This window comes from Acinonyx jubatus, chromosome X, assembly GCF_027475565.1.
Source record: "Acinonyx jubatus isolate Ajub_Pintada_27869175 chromosome X, VMU_Ajub_asm_v1.0, whole genome shotgun sequence".
Taxonomy (NCBI): domain Eukaryota; kingdom Metazoa; phylum Chordata; class Mammalia; order Carnivora; family Felidae; genus Acinonyx; species Acinonyx jubatus.
The window spans coordinates 88198827-88220416 of NC_069389.1; the positions used below are offsets into that span (position 1 = coordinate 88198827).

At 40.7% G+C, this 21590-nt stretch overlaps 1 protein-coding gene across 24 annotated transcripts in view; it reads left to right on the forward strand.

Annotated features, from left to right (window-relative positions):
- Window positions 1-21590, forward strand: part of PAK3 (p21 (RAC1) activated kinase 3) — a 252318-nt gene that overhangs the window by 177863 nt on the left and 52865 nt on the right. For 21 of the 24 annotated variants that reach the window (XM_053201568.1, XM_053201567.1, XM_053201563.1 and 18 more), the window contains 6 exons: window positions 869-969; window positions 5098-5142; window positions 6311-6464; window positions 8455-8492; window positions 17900-18031; window positions 18914-19079. In XM_053201568.1, the coding sequence (XP_053057543.1) occupies window positions 869-969; window positions 5098-5142; window positions 6311-6464; window positions 8455-8492; window positions 17900-18031; window positions 18914-19079 (636 nt within the window). Of the gene's footprint in view, window positions 1-868; window positions 970-3436; window positions 3500-5097; window positions 5143-6310; window positions 6465-8454; window positions 8493-17899; window positions 18032-18913; window positions 19080-21590 lie in introns of all 24 variants that reach the window. The other 3 variants (XM_053201573.1, XM_053201572.1, XM_053201574.1) reach the window with 2 other exon arrangements.

Genomic DNA, 21590 nt, shown 5'->3' on the forward strand with positions numbered 1-21590 from the left:
TCTCCAGTGGTGATATCTTTAAAGGCTTTTGACATATTAACTGGGGATGTGCTCATTTACAATTGTGTCAGTATGAAAAACCTGCTACTTGAGGACAATGATTTTGAGTGGCTAATATGACAGAATATACTAGGGACACGGAAAAAGAGCTACAGACTAGAATGCGTAAACCAAGGCATTGGTTTGAGGTTACTGAGAACTAAATAAAATTAATTCAGCAGAAAGCAGCAATTTGTGTGTTTGTTTTTACTAACAAAGTGCTGGGTAGGACATGATTAAAAACATTTTTAAAGATAAAGATTTGTGACATGATTGATCTGCAATAGTGTTCTCATTGGAAGAAGACCACGCTTCTATGCTTGATAATGTAAACGTGTAAATTAAACAAGTTCTAGCCGCTTGGTACTCAGCTATGGTTAACATGGAAATAGTTCATAACACTTTTGTGGATAGCTTCAGCGTTTTCCCCTTCGTCCGTCCGTTCTAACAGTAAGCCTTAGCTTGACTTGAGCATAATGAATTTCTTCTTTAGTAAGTCCTATTTGATCCAACAAAGCCAGTTGAGCACAATCTACCTAGACACCTACTGGTTACATTATTCGACTGGTAAAGGACATAAATCAGTTTGACCACAAGTTTTGTTTGAATTGGATTTTGGAAATTTGTAAATTATGGGGATGTAACGTTTTTGTCAAACTCTCAGCTACTTCTGCAAATGAAATTGTAATTTCTGGAGTGGAATACTGTGAAAGTCGTGTTGGAATCGATTGTCTTTCACCTTTGTAACTGTTTTCATGAACCTAATTGTACAACTTATGGATGACAAAACTATAGCCCAAATAAATACATGTTAACATTTTGCCTTTAGCCAATAAGAAGAAAGAGAAAGAACGCCCAGAGATCTCTCTTCCTTCAGACTTTGAACATACGATTCATGTGGGGTTTGACGCAGTCACCGGGGAGTTCACTGTAAGTAAGCTCCTTATTTTGTTTTGCAAGCCATGAAAAGTTCCTTTGTGAAAATAGGTTTCAAGAAAGCATTTCCATGTCACAGACATGGACACAGACAGAGACAATCACAGGTGGAACTAGAGAGTGGCAAGAGTACTGGTAAAATTATTTTGTCCATCATAAAAATGTCTGATCGCAGTTAGCCTGTTGAGTCTGCGCTTTATTGTTTGAAGTGAATCAGAGAATCATGGATTCAACTTGACCAGCAAAGACAGCCTATCTGAATAATTCGGGCTTTACATTGGAATCTGGATTACCCAGATCAGTGAACCAAGCTAACCAAAAATCTCTGTAAAATCGACCTGTTCTCCGCTTTGATCCCAAGAACATAGCTTACCTTTAGGCTTATTAACGGGTGTATTTTATAGACATTCAAAACAACAAACCCCATGTTTCGGGAAGAATATTTATGGATATATCACGTGTGCTATAGTGGTCATGTGCTTTATAGATATACAATCCACAATTAATATCAGTAAGAATTCACCAGAAAGACCATAGCTGTAGATTCAGCCCTTCTTTGGATATATTTTTTTAAGATCTGGCATACTTGTCTTTAGATGGATGAAGGAAAAGATGTGGCTAGAAATATGCCCCCAGGAGGATCAACTACCTTTTTCCATCCTAGTAAGGATCTCAATAAAAATGTACATTCTGAGATAATGAGTAATTTTGAATGCCTTCAGAAAAAAAAAAAATCTTCGATGGTATCATCACCACGGATTCTTGGGTTCTTAAACCAGAGATAATTTTAGATATTAAATAATTGAAGTTTCTGTTTTTAAAACTTGATGGTTAGTGAGTAGACTGTCATATGAATAAGTGAACAAAAAAGAGAGGGGGACACGTTAACTTGCTTTGGAGAAGCAAACCAAGGTCTCTGAATCGACAGCCAAATTACTTTTTTTTTTTTTCTGGAAGTAAGCAATACGAGAATAAAATCGAAACTGAGTCAACATCTTGGCCTTGTAAAGTGATGTGAGCTGATTATTTCTATGCTCTCAGTAGCAAGCAGAAGAGAACAGAAAGAGGTACTGTCATTGATAAAGTCGAGATACCGGTAGGATTTAACCAATTTCATTACTGGAGTCAGAGACATTATTCAAATGGCTTTGAGTTTGAGTCTGGCCGCTGTTCTTTACTGTATTTGAGGATATTCTCTTAGCTGCACTTCGGAAATATAACCTTACTGACTCCACTGCAACTACCACCATCACCACTAATAATAATAATAATAATAATAATAATAATAATAATAATAATTTTTATAAGCTGACTTTTTGACATTTGAAACAGTAAAAGCACTTAAACCATAAATTTTGTCTAATAACTCTTCCCTGTTTTTATTTTAAGAACATTATGTTTCTAGCTCGGACCTTTTTTTGTTTTCTATGTTGCTTTTCTTGTGTTTAAACTGCTCTTAGGTTTTATTGCAGTCATGCCATGTTTTTCTTTTCTCTTCCTTTTTGTGGTATGATGTGAAAGCTTTCTCCTCTGCTGTTCTCATGTGACATTCTGGTTCCTTTCCAATTTTTTTTTTTCCGCTCTTTCCAACTCGCTTGACATCTTAAGATACAATCTATCTTTAGCTCCTTCTTTGTTCTTTTGGGGTTCTGAATGGAAATGAAGGAAAGTGAGTCACCATCATCTTGCTGACCACATCTTCACTTCGCTGTCAGTTAGAACCCAAAGAATCAACCAGAGAGGGTGGGGTGGGTGGGTTATGTGATGGGCAGGCTTTCCAGTTGTGAACAACCTGTTCGATGCAATTGAACCAAACCAAAACATCTGCCCCTTGGTCCCCCAAGCCCAATTTAAAATAAAGCATCTGTTTGGATGCAGTCAGTTGTTAGAAGTCCTTTGAAATATACAGATAAGACACTGGCTAAATTTGGGTATCTGATGCACTGTTGGCCTCTTGATGATCTTTGAAAACTTCCTGTCCGCACGTCATATTTAAAGACGCCAAATTCTTCCCTTTTTTACTATCTTCACCGATGGTTTACATTTCCTAACTTGAAAAACTACCATAATGATTAAGAGCTTTTAAAATCATTTTGTTGGTAGCATTTAAAATTGGGTCCTATTTGCCCTGGTACCACTCACTTATTGTGTGTGTGTGTGTGTGTGTGTGTGTGTGTGTCTGTGCACACGTGTGTGCGTGCAGAGGGGGGAGGGGCATATTACTGAATTTGATCATTGCGGTGGCTTAGGTTGGATTTTGAGCCATCTGTTGAACTGTGTCGTTCAGTTGTCTTACAAGGGCCTGTCATTGTCCTACGGCTAGCTGGCCCATGTAATCTTGTGTACCTGGGTACACACTTGGACCCTGAGATTAAAATTAGGTTGGGAGGTGAGATTTGGGGTACTGAACTATTACAAGTCCTTACCCTTTATATTGCCATTTTTGTCCCAAATACTTTAGAACTCCCCTTTCCAGACCTCTCGACCTGTGACGGTCGCTTCAAGTCAATCAGAGGGAAAAATGGTATGAGTGATATAAATGATCATTTCCTATGATAAGATAAATGCTTGGCCTGTCGTATCATGCTGCCATTCTCCTGGGCTACACGGGACAATCCCCAGCTTGTCGTACATCTGGTCGTTATTGTACACGTGGTGAGGCATTGATATGTGCTCCTGCTTCTGATGCTCATACGTCTAGGCCTCCATTAGCTGTCTTAACTTTTGGGATTTGTACGTCAGTTTGGAGTAATGAGATGGCTTTCTGATTATGTGCCTCTGTGGCAGACATTCAAATTTAAGGGTCAGGTTTCATTGATGAACTACTAGTTTATCTCAACTTACAAAAGACAAAAGAAATTGTGTCAGCAGTGTAGCCATGTGGTAAGTACAGTTGTCTGAAGGATCTTCTGCAATTGGCAGCATGTTTTCCTGCTGTCTAGTGATCTCCAGACATTTATTTATCACAAAAGTTTAGAAGTGCCATGAGAATGTATAATAACTGCAAATATTCTAATAATTACGGTAATGACCATGCCAGTGATGTCTGCTCTAGTGGTTATGTGCAACGCATACCTGGTTTCGTAACACTTAATAACTCCTTTGGCCATTATAGTATTAACCAAATGCTATTAATTGCACTTAGAATCAGAACTGGGATCATGCATGGGCTCCTGAGTTCAAATATTTGGCTTAAGGCTTTAGCATCAAATTGCGTGATTAATGCATGTAAAAGTGTCGTTTTCACTGTGCTTGGAGTAACCCCAAATGCCAGGAATCAAAGACCCATGTCCTGAATCCAACCAGTTGGGTCAAAGCATGTTTCTGTAGCACTGGAGACAATAGCTTTATTTGGACAAAGCTGTTATCTTTTCTCTGGTCTTCTTTTGTGGGGAGTGAGACTTCAGAGCTGTAGCATTAACATGGCAATTACTCATATATGGTTTGAAATGAAATGGTTTCCCTGCCCCTGGTCTAAAGGAACTCAAAGGCCGAGTCTGGCTGTGTGGGAAATCCTTAATCTAGTTTTCGTGACACCGGCCACGACTTTAACTACAAAGTACAGAAGAGTCACATCGATGGGAATGAAGTTGAATCTAGCGTCCCCACGTAGCCACCCTTTCAGTCGTAGCCACACAGACACTTCCCACGCGAAGCTGAAAATGGTGAACCAGAATTGGGAACTGAAATTTGTAAGTTCATCACATGGCCCCTGGCTACCTGTGATCACCCGGTTGTAAATACAACTTACAAATTATTGTCAAAGCTTTTCACGATGCCATCCTTCTTCCCTCCCCCACCCCTGAAGTCATGTTTCCGCCTTTTGGTAATCTCTCCAGTCATTTAATGGTAATTCTTATTATTGCATATTTATGGAGGACGCATCTGGCCAAAAGTGGAATTACGCATCCACTCCGTAGAACATTGTCGTTTTCTCTGTTTTCTTAAATCTGTCCTGCCCCTGATTTAGTTAATGCCTCTCTATTTTCATAACCGCCCCACTTTAGAAGGGATTACCCCCCTCCCCCATCCAGACCCATTGGTTTCATCTCCTCCCACCTTCTCAGTTGTCCCGCATTCTGTTTTAACTTTCTTTTCTTTCTTTATTTACGTCCATTACAGCCAGATCTCTATGGCTCACAGATGTGCCCAGGGAAGCTCCCAGAGGTGCGTCACAGGCCCAAAAGAAGCTTGCATCAAAGTGCTTCTTTGAGATGTCATAGCACTGCAGCAGCAGGTTCATGTGTGTGCAGTAGAGTTGTTGCTTGGCTTATATCACTTTTTTGTTGTCATTCCCAAACTCTGGAGGCCCACGTCACACATTGTTTTGCCGAGACTTCGTAGGACAAAGCCGCACAAATTGGGTCTAGATGCACTTCAGGAATGATGTGTCTGTCTCTAGCTCCAAGTCGCTCTTGGAGGGCGGACGATTATGAAATGGGGACATCCGGAGGCTGAATGTGTAGGAAAGAATGCTAAAATCCTCAAGGCACAACTAACCTTTCCAAGTAATTGGTGCAATTGTCCTTGGTTAGATTTCCAAATACCCCCTCCTCTGTGCTCTAAATGCTTTAGACGATTGCAAATTCTCACAGGGCTTTGCCATGGTTGTCACAGTCCCCAGGTTCTGTGTGGCCAATGAACAAAGTGGGGCGGAGGGGACGGAGGGAGGAGAGGAGAAAGCTGCAGGGAGAATGCCCAAAGCAGCGTTAATGTTACCGTTTCGCATCTCCGTGGTTATCGCTCCTCCGCTATTCTATTTTTGTCTCCTCTCAGTCCCCCTCTGTATTAAAACCCTTGACACCCCCTCCCCCAAATTACATTTTGTAATCACAGAGTATAAACTGAACCAAGGGTGAGGCTTTTCTTTTATTCGGAAAGATAACTCCGATTCCAACGTGCCCAGAAAGAGCTTATGTTATTCCAGTCATACAAAATCCATTGATCTGCACTATACTATACGGTGCCCAAATTTAGAGAAGTCTTGCTATGTCTGCCCTGAGTCGCCAGAAAAAATAAGCTAAGCCGTAAACATCATTTCATGGATGAGCAGAATTAATATGGAGGTGATTTTCATGCGCTTTTTTTTTCTATCACAGTCATACTCCCACCCACCCTTTTTAAGTTGGATCCTAGTTTTACCTATGTGTTTTAATTAGAGAAGAGAATGATTGCATTGTTAAGTTACTAACTTTAAATCGAGAGTGTAACTTCAGTTTCCCAAGTGTAATCCTACAGGTAGCATGGGCTTCTTGGTGAAGAACTTTACTGGAACATGAAAAGGCAGCTTACTGAATGTTCTGAGCTGCCATTCTTTCCCTTTGGTTGTCCACAGGGAATTCCTGAGCAGTGGGCACGGTTACTCCAAACCTCCAACATAACAAAGCTGGAACAGAAGAAGAATCCACAAGCCGTCCTAGACGTTCTCAAATTCTACGATTCCAAAGAAACCGTCAACAACCAGAAATATATGAGCTTTACATCCGGAGGTAAGAGTAGATCGGAGGTATCAAAGAGACAGGTGACTCTGATCTCAGAGCCTCAGGATTAGAACAGAATGCCTGGAGGGTGTCCGAAGTCAGTTCTGGCTCATTCTTCAAATGACTTTAACATAAGCAAATCGAAATATGGCTTGGGAGTTGAAGTTGATGTTAGGAGATTTTCTTGGGTGTTCGTAGAACTCAAGTAGGGGCGTTGTTCAGTGAAGAAGACACTTAGTCACTTAGGATCAGGCCCTGTGATGTGCTCGTGAAATAAGAGGTGTATGGACCAGACCGTGGTCTCTCGAAGTTTATTTTATCTTTTAGATTCATTGAATTGTACCATGATGATACAGCACACGTTTCGTGGTTGCCAGGTTATTTTGATCCAACCTCAAAATGAGACCTAAAAAGGGAAATCATGTCTGGCTATTTATATGAAATCGAAATGACCGTATTCCTGCCAAATCTTGACTTCATTTGCTAGCATGTAGACCCAGCCTTTGTTTGAAGCTTTGATGTTCAAGTTTGTACTATACGCAACTGAAAAACATATACCAAACAATATTTTGGCATTTTGAGGAAAATGATCTGGGTTGCCTCCCTAGAACAACTTACTGTGTAAGTTGTGTAACGTCTAAAAAAAAAAAAAAAAAAGAGGGAGAGAGAGAGAGAGAATCCTATCATCAGTGCCCCAGCTGTAAAGCGTCCCTACCTCTCAGCATTGATTTAAATATAGGGCAGGCTTGAAATATCTTCAAGAATGGTGCAAAGACCCACCTGGAAGGGGAGGAGCATCTCATTTGGTCATAACAAATGTCAAAGCCCAAACTTAAGGCATATAGCAATTCACCTGCTCGACGGGGCGATTTTAACGGAGAAGATTGCTTAACTGCTGTTCTCCAGTGGAGAAAACCAAAAAAAGAAAAAAAAGCAATCAAGGAGAGCTTTTCATGGTATTTAGTCTTCCACATAGAGTGAAATATCTAAGAGATCCTAGTGACACATCAAGCAATGCTTAATGTGAGGAAATGTAGAACGGTCCTCCAGGTTCACTGTAGAACCATAGGCGACCAAGACCAAAAATGCATCATTCCAGTATTTGTCTGAGCTGAGTGAAACCCACCAGACATTTTTGAGATGCTCTAGTGTGGCAACTAAGGAATAGGGTAGGAGGAGGTAGGGAGAAGAGAAATTGAAGGGAAGGAAGGGAGGGCGGGAGCGAGGAAGGAGAAGGAGAGAGGAGGATAAGGAAGAAGGAGGTGGGGGAGAGATTCTGGATGTAGATGTCTAGGTTCATACCAATCAGGAGTAGGTGATCTCAATATTCTTCCATATGGATGAGATTCGCTGGAGGCCTTCATTAAGGTCTATAAAATGGTGTAGTAAGGATGCAGGGGTGTGAGCTATTTTAAGAAAAGTGAGGGGTGCCTGGGTGGCTCAGTCACTTAAGCGTCTGACTCTTGGTTTCAGCTCAGGTCATGATCCCACAGTTTGTGGGATCGAGCCCCACGTCAGGCTCTGTGCTGACAGCGTGGAGCCTACTTGGGATCCTCTCTCTCCCTCTCTCTCTGGCCCTCCCTTGCTCTCTCTCTCAAATAAATTTGATTGATTGATTGATTGATTTTAGAGAGAGGGTGAGTTAGCAGGGGAAGGGCAGAGAAAGAGAGGGAGAGGATGTGAAGCAGGCACTACGCTGACAGCAGAGAACCTGATGTGGGGCCCAAACTCAGAGCCGTCAGATCATGACCTGAACAGAAGTCAGATGCTTAACCGACTGAGCCACCCAGGCGTCCCGTCAAGATAAATAAATAAACTTTAAAAACAGAAAAGAAAAATCATGTCATTGTCATAGCATGTGTTTAATACCGAATTGGAGAATCTCCTTCTGGTCAAAGGTTAAACCTGCATAGGTTATTATTTTTTTTGTATTAACTGTGGCCTCTAAATGAGGCAGTCTTTATGAAATAAAGGTGACATCTTTATCTTCACTTTTCAGATAAAAGTGCACACGGATACATAGCAGCCCACCCTTCGGTAAGTGAAAAATTGAAAATGGTTTAGAGTCCTCAGTGCTTCTGGCACTGCAACAGATTACGGTTGCACAGATTCAGCTTAGGCATAGGATATTTTAAAAAACAGTTTTTTAGAGGTATCATTTCGATATATAAAGTAAAAGGTATCGTTTTGAGGTATAAAATGTATAATTATATATGTAAATATAAAATAGAGGATTTGTATATAAAATGTACAGAACATAAAATATATAACCCATTTTTAAGTGCACAGTTTGACGACTCCAGGTAAATTTACATACCAGCGCTCCCCTCACCACAATCCAGTTTTAAAATACTTTCATCACCTCTTAAGATCCCTTAGGGCCTGCTTCCTGTTATTCCCCATCCCACCCCCACTGTAGCCCCAGGCAGTCACTAATCTGGTATTACAGATTTGTCTTTGTGGACATTTCGTCTAAATGAAATAATACAGCGTATGACCTTTCGGGATTGGCTTTCTTCGCTCAGCATAATGCTCTTAGGATTCATCCAAGTTGTGTGTTATCAGTAGTTTGTTCCTTGTTATTGCTAAGCAGTATTCCATGGTATGGGTGTACCTCTGTTTAACAGTCTACCCTTTGGAGGATCTCTGGCCCGTTTACAGTTTTTGGCTATTCTAAATAAAGCTACTGTGAACATAGGTGTTTAACCTTTAGGTAGATAAATGTTTGTGTTTCTCTTACATACAGAATCTTGCAAGTAATCATAATGATAGGGGCTTCTCTTTACTGAACACTTACCAATGTGCCAGGCGCCGGGATAATAACATTTTTTCTTTATTTATTTTGAGAGTGAGAAAGAGCGTGAGCAGGGGAGGGGCAGAGAGATAGGGAGAGAGAGAGCGATCCCAAGCAGGCTCTGCACTGTCAGCGCAGAGCCCCGAATGAAGGACGAACGCATGAACCGTGAGATCATGACCCGAGTCGAGATCAAGAGTTGGACGCTTAACCGGCTGAGCCACCCAGGCACCCCTGGGATCACACCATTTGACATTCACTTACCCTTTCTTGAAACCAAATTAGGTAAATTGTACTATTGTCTCCGTTTTACAGATGAAGTTCAGAGAGGCGAAGTAACTCATCTCAGGTCATACCCCTATACCTTTTAGTGTCTCCTGTTCCAACAAACTGAGGTGCAGTGGCGAAGGTGACTTTGCCCAAAGTCACATAGACAAGTTTTATCAGAGAAGTGACTAGAACATAAGTAACCTAGTTCAGAGTTCTTGGAAGTGATATGGTATCTGCAACCGTACCCATACGCATTAGACAGAACATTATCTTAGACAAGGCTTCCCTTTGTGTGATTTTATTTTGATATTTGATAGAAATTATTTCCTGCTTTGTTCGCTTCCTTAGGAGTGAAATAATTAGCAGTGGTGGAAGTTTCCTGTTGGTTCAAAGAGTCATGGGTAATGAACCTTTTATAGAGGACAGATAGATGCTGGCCTCCTTGATATCACCCTGAGCAACACGTATGACAGCAGTAGGTCATTAGTGGTGAAGAGTAAAGGCTATGTAATAGCATGGCAGCTCCTCAAAAATTAAAAATAGAATTACCAGGGGTTCCCGGGTGGCTCAGTCGGTTAAGCGTCCAACTTCGGCTCAGATCATGATCTTGTGGTTCGTGAGTTCGAGCCCTGCGTCGGGCTCTGTGCTGACAGCTCAGAGCCTGGACCCTGCTTCAGAATCTGTGTCTCCCTCTCTCTGCCCCTCCCTCCCTCCCTCCTTCTCTCTCTCTCTCAAGAATAAATAAAATATTAAAAAGTACAGAATTACCATAGGATCCAGCAATCCCACTTCTGGATTTATGCCCGAAAGAATTAAAAGCAAGTTTTCAAATGGATTTTTATACACCCATGTTCGCAGCAGCATTATTCACAATATATAAAAGGTAGAAGCCACTCCCGTGTCCATCAGCCGATGATGGATAAATAAATGTGGTATATCCACGCCATGGTATATTATTCAGCCTTAAAAAGGAAGGACATTGTGACACGTGCTACCACGTGGATGAACCTTGAGGACATTGTGCCAATTGAAATAATCCAGTCATGAAAAGACAAATCCTGTATGTTTCTCCTTATATGAGGTATAGAGTACTCCATAGAAAGGGTTAAATTTTTGCAAGATGGAAAGGGTTCTGGAGATCGGTTGCACGACAGTGTGAATATACTTAATGCTACTGAACTGTACGTTTGAACAGTGGCCACGATGGTAACTTTTATGTTATGCGTATTTTACCACAGTGAAAAAAAAAGAATGAAGGCTCTGAACCTAGGTGTTTTTAGTCTTACTCCTCCACTTACAAGCTGCGCAACTTTGGGAAAGCGGCTTAGCTTTGCTGAGCCCGTCTTTCCTCAGCTTTGACTGGGTATAATAATGTTACCGACCTCCTAAAACTTGTGTGGTTACTGAATGTGGTAATGCATATAATATACTTAGCACATGACCTAGCACATACTATATGTTTATTAAGTGTAACCTAGTATTACTATCACTTTTAGATGGCAATACGAGGAAAAACTCACTCTCTCCACGCATGAGGCTCCTATGATGCCATGGTACTTGTGCCATGCTCAGATTCCCCAAAACGGAGTAGAATGTCATTCTTCCATTGTAACTGGTCATTTCTGCCCCCCTCTCCTCCTCTCCCGTGAGAGATTCCTAGGCCACACTGAAACAGCATGTGAAGGGAGGTCATCTTAAAGTGAGAAAGACAAAAATGTCAACCTTCCAGGACCAACATGTACCTCACCTCCCTTGGTTTAATTAATATTATTAGCGTTTAATGAATACTAGCTGGGTATTCTGGCAAAGAAATAGTTGGTATCTGTTTTAGGTAGGTCACTTATTTCAGACACTAACCTGCCAGGATGGTCTGTAGGTTGTTTTGTTTTGTTTTGTTTTATCAACAGTTTAGATATCCTAAAATACTCTCCCTTTCTTTTGAGCTTGCTTCTGTTGGTTTTGTTTGTGGAATTCAAACTAACTCTACATAATGATCAAAATATTCCAAGAAATCAGAAACAAAATGGTGTTCTCCCTGTTTGGAGATAAAACAAATGGATATTTATGTTTTCACATATATTTATCAAGTGCCTCTTTACAAGCACTAGGAAATTTGGAGCTCAGTCTGGTAAGGGAAGAGAAGTGTGCACATAAAGAAACACGACACAATACGGACCATATTACATAGCATCAAATATGTCCATTTGCTATGAGAACTCAGAGAAAAGAGTTTGCTCTTCGCTGGGGAGGAAAAAGGAAGCCGGCCCTAGTCTCTAAGAGCTTAAGCTCAGTGCCTGGTACAAAATAGGTACTTGGTACATATTAGTTGAACATTGAGTTGGAAAATGCTTCATATAAAAGGTGGCATTTGAGCTAGGTCTTGAAGGTCAGGTGGGATTTGGATCTGTGAAGATAGCGTGGGGCATTCTAAGCAAAAGAAAAAACATGGGAAAGGGCACAGTAGTCGGGAGGGCACGGGAACAAAAAGGTGTGGGTTTGAATGAAGACTGAGATATAAGAAAGGGAATCATAGGAATTAAGCTTTGAATATTAAGGTGGAGCCAGATAATAGTGACCTTTACATACTAGTCTAAGAAATCTGACATTTTCTAGTAGACATTGGAAAGCCCTTGGAGTTTTTTGGACCAGGAGAATTAGGCAGTTAAGAGTTATTTGACAGCAAATGTCCAAAATGAATTAAAGGCAGAAGATGAGGCTGGAGGAAGGGAGAGCACTTGGGGGAGCAGCACAAGCATCCAGGCCTTAGGTGGTAATAAGGGCCTGAGATAGTAGCAGTAGGAATGGAGAGGAAGTTCAAATTCTGGACATGTTTAGGTTATTGGCTGGATGTTGGAAAATAGGTTAAGGTCAAAGATTCATAGCAGGCTTAAAATGATATGAGGATGGCCAAAAAGACAAGGACACCCTTGTTCAGGAGTTGCAACTTTTGTGAGAAGATGCTGAGTTTCCTGTTGGATAGTTCTGAGTTTGAAGGGCCAGAAGGACTTCCAGGTGGAGACAGTTGATTAAACTACTTAACTAAGGTTGTGTTTCTATTGATTGAATGAACTGGATTAGACCCTTGAGTTCAGATTGGATCCCTTCAGTGGGACTCAGCTGCTTAGGAATGGGGAGTAGAGAGGACCCTGTGCTCTCCTTATGGTTCTAGGAGGAGATTGCACTTGACACTGCTTATGTTTTTTTGTTTGTTTGTTTGTTTTTCTTTGCATTAGGAACCCTCCCAAGTAGACCTAGCTATCCTATAGGATCTGACTTAATGGGATTGGACTATCTCCTTATAAACGCGGCCTAAATTGATCACCAGTTTTGGCCTCCTTTACTAGCCTGGGTGGGAATTAAAATAGAAGCAGTGCTGTAGTCACTAAATATTTTTAACTAATGACTATATAATTAATATTGAATTCAGCAATACCTCCCATGGTCCTATGACATCTGCTTTACTGCTCACTTGTGGTAGCTTCTTTGATATTAGTATATTAAACACTAAATATTATTCAGGGACCTACTCTTCAATTTAAGGGTACTTTAAAATGTTATATGTTTATTGTACTATTGAGAGTGAAGTAATGCATTTAGAATCCCGTACCGGTGTTCTGAGCGGAAGGTAACAACAGTAATATGAATAGGTCACGATTTGTGTCCAGAGAAGCTGGGTGTGTAGTTGACACAGATTGAGCTTTTGATTTGAAGTCCTGGTTTATTTTGTTCACCTAGATTAGTGGTTCTTTTACTTCAGTGTGTATCAGAATTGCCCGGGGAGTTCGCAAGTCGATCGTGAATGGAACCCTCAAATCTCCCTCTTAAACAAGCAGGAAAAGTGACCAAAGACCACATTTTGCATTATCTAAAGGCTCTAAGGTCCTTACTTCTAATTCCTTTGACCTTTAACAATTAATCTCAAAGAAAAAAGAGTTTCCTAAGGTAGCTTCTCTAGCTAGTGTATTCTTCAGAGCAGGGTTTATAACTTACAGGCCATATGGATGGGCTTCAGAAGATCTATGAACCCTTGATATTACATGGAAAAGCACATATCTACCTGTAATCGTTTTGAGAGATTGGCCAAACACTTCAGAATTCTAAAAGACTCCAGGACCTAGCTCAGGTAAAGAATTACCTCCCCTGCTGCACTGTGTGGCAAAAGAAGTGTATCACAAAAAAATTTTTAAGCTTATCTATTTGAAGGGGGGAGGGGGAGAGAGAGGGAGACAGAATCCCAAGCAGGCTCTGTGCTGTCAGCACAGAGCCCGACACGGGGCTCGAACCCATGAACCTGAGATCGTGACCTGAGCTGAGCTCAAGCGTCAGACGCTTAACCAACTAAGCCACCCAGGGGCCCCACAAAATTTTAATAAGACAAAAATATTCTTTACTTGCTGTTCATCTATCTATATTTTTTTGGCTTTTTAAAAACTTATTTTTAAGTTTTTATTTAAATTCCAGTTAGTTACCAGTGTAATTACTGTTAGTTTCAGGCATGCAATAGAGTGATTGAACACTCCTGTACGATACCTGATGCTCATCACAGCAAGTGCACTCCTGAATCCCCATGGCCTATTTCACCCGTCCCTCTACCCTCCTCACCACTGGTCATCATCTGAAGAGAAACCGGAGTATCTATATATTTTTTTCAAGTTTAGACAGTCATAGTAATTTTCAGCCTAGAAGGAAGAGCATAGCGACATTATACCTGTGACTCCCAAAAAAGACCACCTGAGAAACCTGTTAATCAAGCGAAGCTGTTTATTAAACTTTAGCCGCAAGTAAGAGCCCCTCCCTTTATAGAGCTTTAGCAGTGTCTTAGACAGGGGCTGTCAGGGGAGAACATTTGTAGGGTTTTAGAGCATGGCTATGTGATTTTAAAGCAGGTCTTATTAGGTTAGGATTGTGCAGTGTTTATGGTTAAATAGCTTTAGATTGGTGAAGTGAGAGTCTTGAAGAGAGTCTTGGTGAGCAAGGTGTTATTATGACTAAGTAAAATACTTCAGTCTTATCTTTCAAGAACAACCATTTCTTGAAGATGTTGTTTTTGCTTGCTCTCAGTATTGTTTAATGTAAGAACAGGAAAATATGCTGTCTCGATGCTGGTTTACCACAGGAAAAGAAAAATAACACTGCCCCGCCCCAGTGTTAATTACACAGGCTGGACAAGGGACCAGTGCCTGGTCCTGGTATTATTTAGCACAGGGGCAGGGAATTATGTTGATTTCAGTTCTCCGTACCAATGCCTGGTGTTCTAGGTGTGTTCTGGGTAGCTAATGTTCCCTGGCCCATCCATCATGCAAAAGACAATGTCCCCTGAAGGACGTACATTCTTCTCAACCAACCAACCAGCCAATATGACAGCCTAGTGTTTGGTACCACATAAGCAGAAATACGGGTCTTCCTCCTCCCTTACAAACTTTCAAGAAGATGAAAGACTTTAGGTTTTCCTAATAGTCCCTTAGTCCATCCTTGGAGATGGAGAGTGTCCTCCATATTAAACGGGAATAGAGAGGATGGTAATGAATGTTGAGAAACTGATATTTTGCAGGTGCGTCTTCTTTACTGAAATAGCGATGGTTGAGATGTGCAAGCCTACATCTTGGTCAGTAGGACTGCTTGGTCTTTGTACCAGTCTGAGAAGCCCAGACCTAGGCCCATTATATTTGCCACAGGGATTATTTTTAGGTGCTCACAGGTTGTATATACACTCTCTTATGGAGGCCACATGATGCATTGTATCAAATATATTAAAGGGCTCCCATAATCCCATTTAATTTTTTTGCCATACACTTTTTCAAGTGATTTTTTAAAACAGTGCTTGTGACCATTAGTTGATTGCAGGTAGCATTAGAGTCATGGTTAGGCGTAATTTATTGGAAATCATCATAAATACTGAAGAACTGTTACTAAATAAGACACTCTAACCTACAATTTGTTTTTTAATGTAATGCAATTCCTGTAAAATATATACTAAATTTAAGTAACTAAGTTGACATGTAGTTACACTTCATAGACACGTAATGAGACATTAATGACTTTAGATTTTAGAGGTTTTTGTAGCATTTTGGAGCCAGTGATTTATTTCTGACTTCTCATATTTTCCTAGGCCCTCATAAAGGTTACTATCCCTAGGCATGGTTCATATTGCCCGGCAGATAAGATAGCTTTGTTTGCCATATAAAAAGTAGTCAGTTGATAGGCAGGTTCTGCTCCTTCTACCAACAAACGGTAACTAGGTGCATTCTTGATCCCAGCCGGCGTAAGATAGAGCAGAACTTTCTGAAACAAAGTGATAGCAAAGCAGACACCAGTAACCTAAAGGCAGTTTCTTCCCGTGACCACTGAAGTGCCCTGAAGAGTTAGTCTTTCATGAGAAGAAACTGATTTTTTTTATCTGAAAACTTAATGTCATTAACACATGTTGCTTTCAACGCAGCCACGATACAATGTAATAGCCTCGCTATTTTGCCTGGAATAAGAACAAATATAGGTGTACAAATAAGAAAACCAGGGGTACCTGGGTGGCTCAGTTGGTTGAGCGTCTGACTTGGGCTCAGGTCATAATCGCACAGGTTCATGAGTTCGAGCCCCACATCAGGCTTTGCGCTGACAGCACGGAGCCTGCTTCGGATTCTCGTCTCCCTCTGAATGTGCCCCTCCTCCAATACCTCTCTCTCTCTCTTTCACTCTCTCTCTTTCTCTCAAAAATAAACAAACATAAAACTTTAAAAAAAAATATCAAGTAAGCATCATCAATTTCAGTCTATAAACCACATATCAGGGCAAGCAAATATTCTTTCAAGTGCTTATAAATTCTAAGTTGTCTTCCTTTTCACAGTAGATAAATCTTGCTGTCTCCAATCCAATATATGATTACACCTTATAACTTTACCATCGGTTTATACATGATTGTAGAAAATCCATGTTGAATTTTCATCGTAGGCTGAGGTCCTTTGAGGTAACAGTCTATTAGTAGGCTCCCTATCTACCTCAGGAGCTTTGTCCTCAAGAAATGAAAATTCTTTTTAGGATTAGCTTGAGCCAGAATACCCAAAGGCATAAACAAAAAACAAATACACACACAAAACAAAACATAAAAAGACATCTGTAATAGTACTTTCCAACAGAAGTGAATGTTATGAAAGCCATATGTGTAACTTTAAATTTTCTAGTAGCCACTTTGAAAAAAAGTAAAAAGAAATAAGTGAAATTAATTTTAATACTATTTTATTTAACTCAATGTATTCAAGATATTACTATGTCGACCTATAACCAACATAAAGGGAAATATTTTTCATCAAGGAAATATTTTACAATTCTTTCATGTTACATATTCAACGTCTGGTGTATACTTTATACTTACAACCCATCTCAATTCAGACTAGCCACACTGTGACTGTTCATTAGCCATGGAGAGCTGGTGGCTGCCATCTTGGACAGCACAGACCTATATCATAGTTCAGTGATTTTTAAACTTGAGCCTCAACCAGAATCACCTGAAAGGCTTGTTATAACACGTTGTTAGACCCCACTCCCAGATCTATGATTCATTGGTGTGGATAGAGCCCAAGGGTTTGCATTTCTAACAAGTCCCTTGATGATGCTGATGAGGCTGGCCTGGGGACAACACTTTGAGAACCATGGCTACAGTTCTTTCAAAATTCTGCCTCGGAACGTTTTACCCGGCATTAACATGAATGATCAAGAACCGATCCTAGATACTACAGGTGTTGTTATTTTTGGTGGTGTTATTGCCATTTTTAACATTGCAAATCACCATTTACCTGTTGGTTAAGACTGAATAATTATTTCTGTTGATGAATATCCCTTAGCTCTCCATGTCTGTTACTCTCTGAGTGCTTCTTTCCAGGAGGATGAACAGGGGAGCAACATTTTTGGGCTTGCTTGTACTTAGTGAGTATTTGCAGAGCTGTATTAATACCATATCCATACGCATGCTCTGATCCTCAGGCACAACACAGCCTGTTTCTGGTCGACAAAATATCAATCAACAGGTTGACAAGTTGCCCGGTACAAATTGAAGGCTTTATAGCATTTAAAAAATATATTCATTGATTTCAAGAGCATTGAACTTTCACATATTAAATGACTAGCCCACTGTTTCTGAGCCCAGTGGAAAATAACAAGATTTTGAAAATTTCATGATGTTAAAAAAATGTTTCTTGTCATGATGTTTCAAACCGTGGCTTGAATTCACCTTCGAATGTGGGCAGAACTGATCACCAAATTGTAGATGGTTCTTCTGTTCAGTTGTAAAAGGTGCAGTTCCTTCCTAGCTCATTTCCCTTTTCTCATTTCTGAAGAAAAACAACGAGGCGTTAATACCTGGTCTTTAAACTTTGTTTTTTGTCACAAGAGTACAAAAACAGCGTCAGAGCCTCCTTTGGCTCCTCCTGTGTCCGAAGAAGAAGACGAAGAAGAGGAAGAAGAAGAAGACGACAATGAGCCCCCGCCGGTTATTGCACCAAGACCAGAGCATACGAAATCAGTAAGCCACAAATGACTGTTTTCTAAATGATTCAGAAGATGCCCTTTGGAGCAATCGTAAAGTCAGAATCTAGTTAACCAACTAATACCTATTGAGGATCCACTGTGTTCCCAGAACTAGAATACAAGATACAACCTTGGCTGAAGTTGCTATTTGAGGATACAGGATAGTACGTGACAACTAGAGAATGATACTGAACAATGTACAAAGAAGCGCTAAGTTATAAAATTGCTGCAGATGTTAAATTAGAGAAGGAAATCCATGTGAATTAAGTAGGAAGAATTGCCTAAGCAGAGACACTGAGACCAGAATTAGCTCAGGATATGTGAGGACCTCAAAGGACTGGGTCCTGTGAGCTTCCAAGGGCAGTGTATTTGAAGCAACTTAAAGTTCTTTTTTTAATAATCGATCACTTGTCTTTAAAAACTTATTGGGGGTAGGGGTTGGGGTGGGGAGGAGGGGTGAATATGCAGAGCACAGAGGATTTTTAGCTAGTGACAAAACTCCATCACCATAATGATGGATACATGTCATTATACATTTGTCCAGACCTATAGAATGTATACACTAAGAGTGAACCAGATATAAACTATTGACTTTGGGTGATTATGACATGTCAGTGTAAGTTCATCAGTTGTAACAAATGTCCCACTCTGATGGAGGGGGTGGTGTTGGTGATAAGGGAGGCTGTGACGTTTGTGGGGGGTGGGGGTAGATGGGAAATCTGTACCTTCTGCTCGACTTTGCTATGAACCAAAATCTGCTTTTAAGATTTCATCTTAATCCAAAAAAGAAAACCTCACAGAAACGTTAGCATCTTGACTTCATATTCTTTCCTTGACCTACTGTTTTCATCGTAGAACTTTTTTTCTTGTCTTTAAGATCTACACTCGTTCTGTGCTTGAATCCATTGCTTCACCAGCAGCACCAAATAAAGAGGTCGCACCACCTTCTGCGGAGAATGCCAATTCCAGTACTTTGTATAGAAACACAGATCGGCAAAGGAAAAAATCCAAGATGACAGATGAGGAGATCCTAGAGAAGCTAAGTGAGTTTTTCTTTTTGCCATCATTACTTTCTTCATGGGATGGCTTCTCAAAAAACGTTTAAACTGAAAAACTGATCCTTTAAAAGTTTGGGCCTGTTTGCATAAACTCCAGGCCCCCTGAAGTCAAAAGATGTAAAGTTTGGCACTTGCTGTGTATTCCAGATCACTCCTTCCCCCACACTCCAAATCTGACAGAAGCTAAATATTTTCACTTGAAAAGATCAATTAAGGTGATAACTTGCCATAATGAATCAAACAATAAGCTTTATTTTAAGATGACACTCCCAAAAGGAATAAAATAATCTGGTGACATCTTTTGATCATCGCCCAAGGTCTCCCAACTGATCTGTCATGATAAGTAAGTCAGCCTCAAAGCCCAACACAGTCAATCAAACCAGCAGCCACAATAATACAGCCTCTTCCCTTAATTTAGGCGCATTTCTATGTGGAGAAGGGGGCAGGGCCAGCAAATGCTAGCAACCCTCCCACCCACAGTGTCATTTTTGGGTACCTACTTGTGCATATACACTGACTCCAGTTTGACAAAACAGTCCTCTTTCGGTGAGCTTTCTGGGTCAAGGAGGTCTAAGTAAAATGCATTGTCTGCTGAGAAGACTCACAGGTCTGTGAAGCACATTCGTTAAGCTCATACTACAAAAACATCTAACAAATTTCTACTTATAGGCAATTGGTGCCCCCAGTGTCACTAACTCCTACTCATCCTTCAAAACCCAACTCAGAAGTTGCCTCCTCAGGAAAGCCTTCTGTGCTTCTCCCAGTCTGAGTTAAGGCCCCTCTTCTTTGCTGCCTTTATGGCAACAAGTCACACTGTACTCGTCCAATCTTTCACTTAGGCTGTGAGCTCCTCAAGGGAAGACACTGTGTCTCCCTTTCCTGTATGTCCAGCTCCTAATAAAGTGCTTAGAACATAAAGGGACTTAACAAATACTTTTTGAGTGAATGAATGAAAAAATGAGCAAAAAGTGTACCTTTACTGAGTTCCTACTTGTCTGTTCCATGCAAGAATTTTTGGAGGGAAGCATAGAAAAGCAATTTCCTGCTATCGAGAAACTTACAATTTGATTTGGATGATAAGATTCGATAATGTGATACAATTAGAGCGTAGGAAGCCTTCTTGTTCATGCAAATTTCCATCTAAAAAGCCTCAGAAAAGAAAGAGAGCAGTGCCAGCTATAGGCCACAGGGAGACTCTGCAGAGAGGGTTGTGGGGCCGTTTTGCCTTTCCAGGAAATACTTGGCAACATGTGGAGACCTGTTTATAGTCACAACACAAGAAGTGCTCTATCTAGTAGATAGAGGCGAAGGAGGCTTCCAAAATCTCTGCAATGCTAAGGACAAGCCCCCCTCCTTGCCCCTCTGCAACAAAGAATTATTCAGCCCAGAAGGTCAGCAGTGTTGAAGTTGAGACATTCTGAGCTAGAGGTGTTTGGAAAGGCAGAGTTTCGGGTTGCAGCTGGCACTGAGCATTTGGAGCTGGAATCACTCGACTTCAGCCAACTGACTTTACTATATGTGATTAAATATGCCTGTAGTGCTAATACCTACTATTTGCCATACTAACAATAGTAATAACTCCCATTTATGGAGCAGTCTCTGTGCTGGCCACTTTACATACATCAGAACGTTTACTTTTCTTAATAAGCCCTTGTGGTAGATTTCAACATCCTTATTTTACAGATCAGTGAGAGTCAGCCTCAAAAAGAGGCTAAAGCGACCAAGTCACCAAACTAATGAGTGGCAGAGCCAGAGTCTGAACTCAAATCTGTTTACTTTCAAAGGTTACAACTCGTTCTGTTACCCACTTTGCTTCTGTGCATCCCTACTGTCTTTATATGTAAAAGGGAAGGAAAAAGAAATAATTGCCTGGGTAATTTCAGTTCAGTTATTCAGACTGTTAACCTCAACTCCCCCCCCACCCCATTTTGTACACAGAGACATGACCTGTGAGATTTGATCAGACTTTTAAAATCTAACAGCATCACTTTAGTAAAAATGACTGTTACCGGCATTTGTTTCAAATCTTAATTGATTTATTATAATTAAAATGCATTTTTGGTTTTTTTACATTCAGTGACAGAGAAATAAGCATTCTTCTCTTGGGCCAAAATCCTGCAGTATTTGCACACTGCAATGGCCCTTGAGCTCGGGCCTTCCTTTTTTTTTTTTTTTTTTAATTTTGTAATGTTTATTTATTTTTGAGAGAGAGACAGAGAGACAGAGTGCGAGCAGGGAGGGACAGAGAGAGAGGGAGACACAGAATCTGAAGCAGGCTCCAGGCTCCGAGCCGTCAGCACAGAACCCGATGCGGGGCTCAAACCCACCAACCACGAAATCACGACCTGAGCTGAAGTCAGACGCTTAACTGACCGAACCACCCAGGTGGCCCTGGTCTTTTCCATTGGTCGTTTATTCTGCCCTGCACTGAGCAACGTGATGAAGAGGGGAAGACTACATTTGATTAAGAATTAAGTGTTTTCTCCTCTGTTGGAG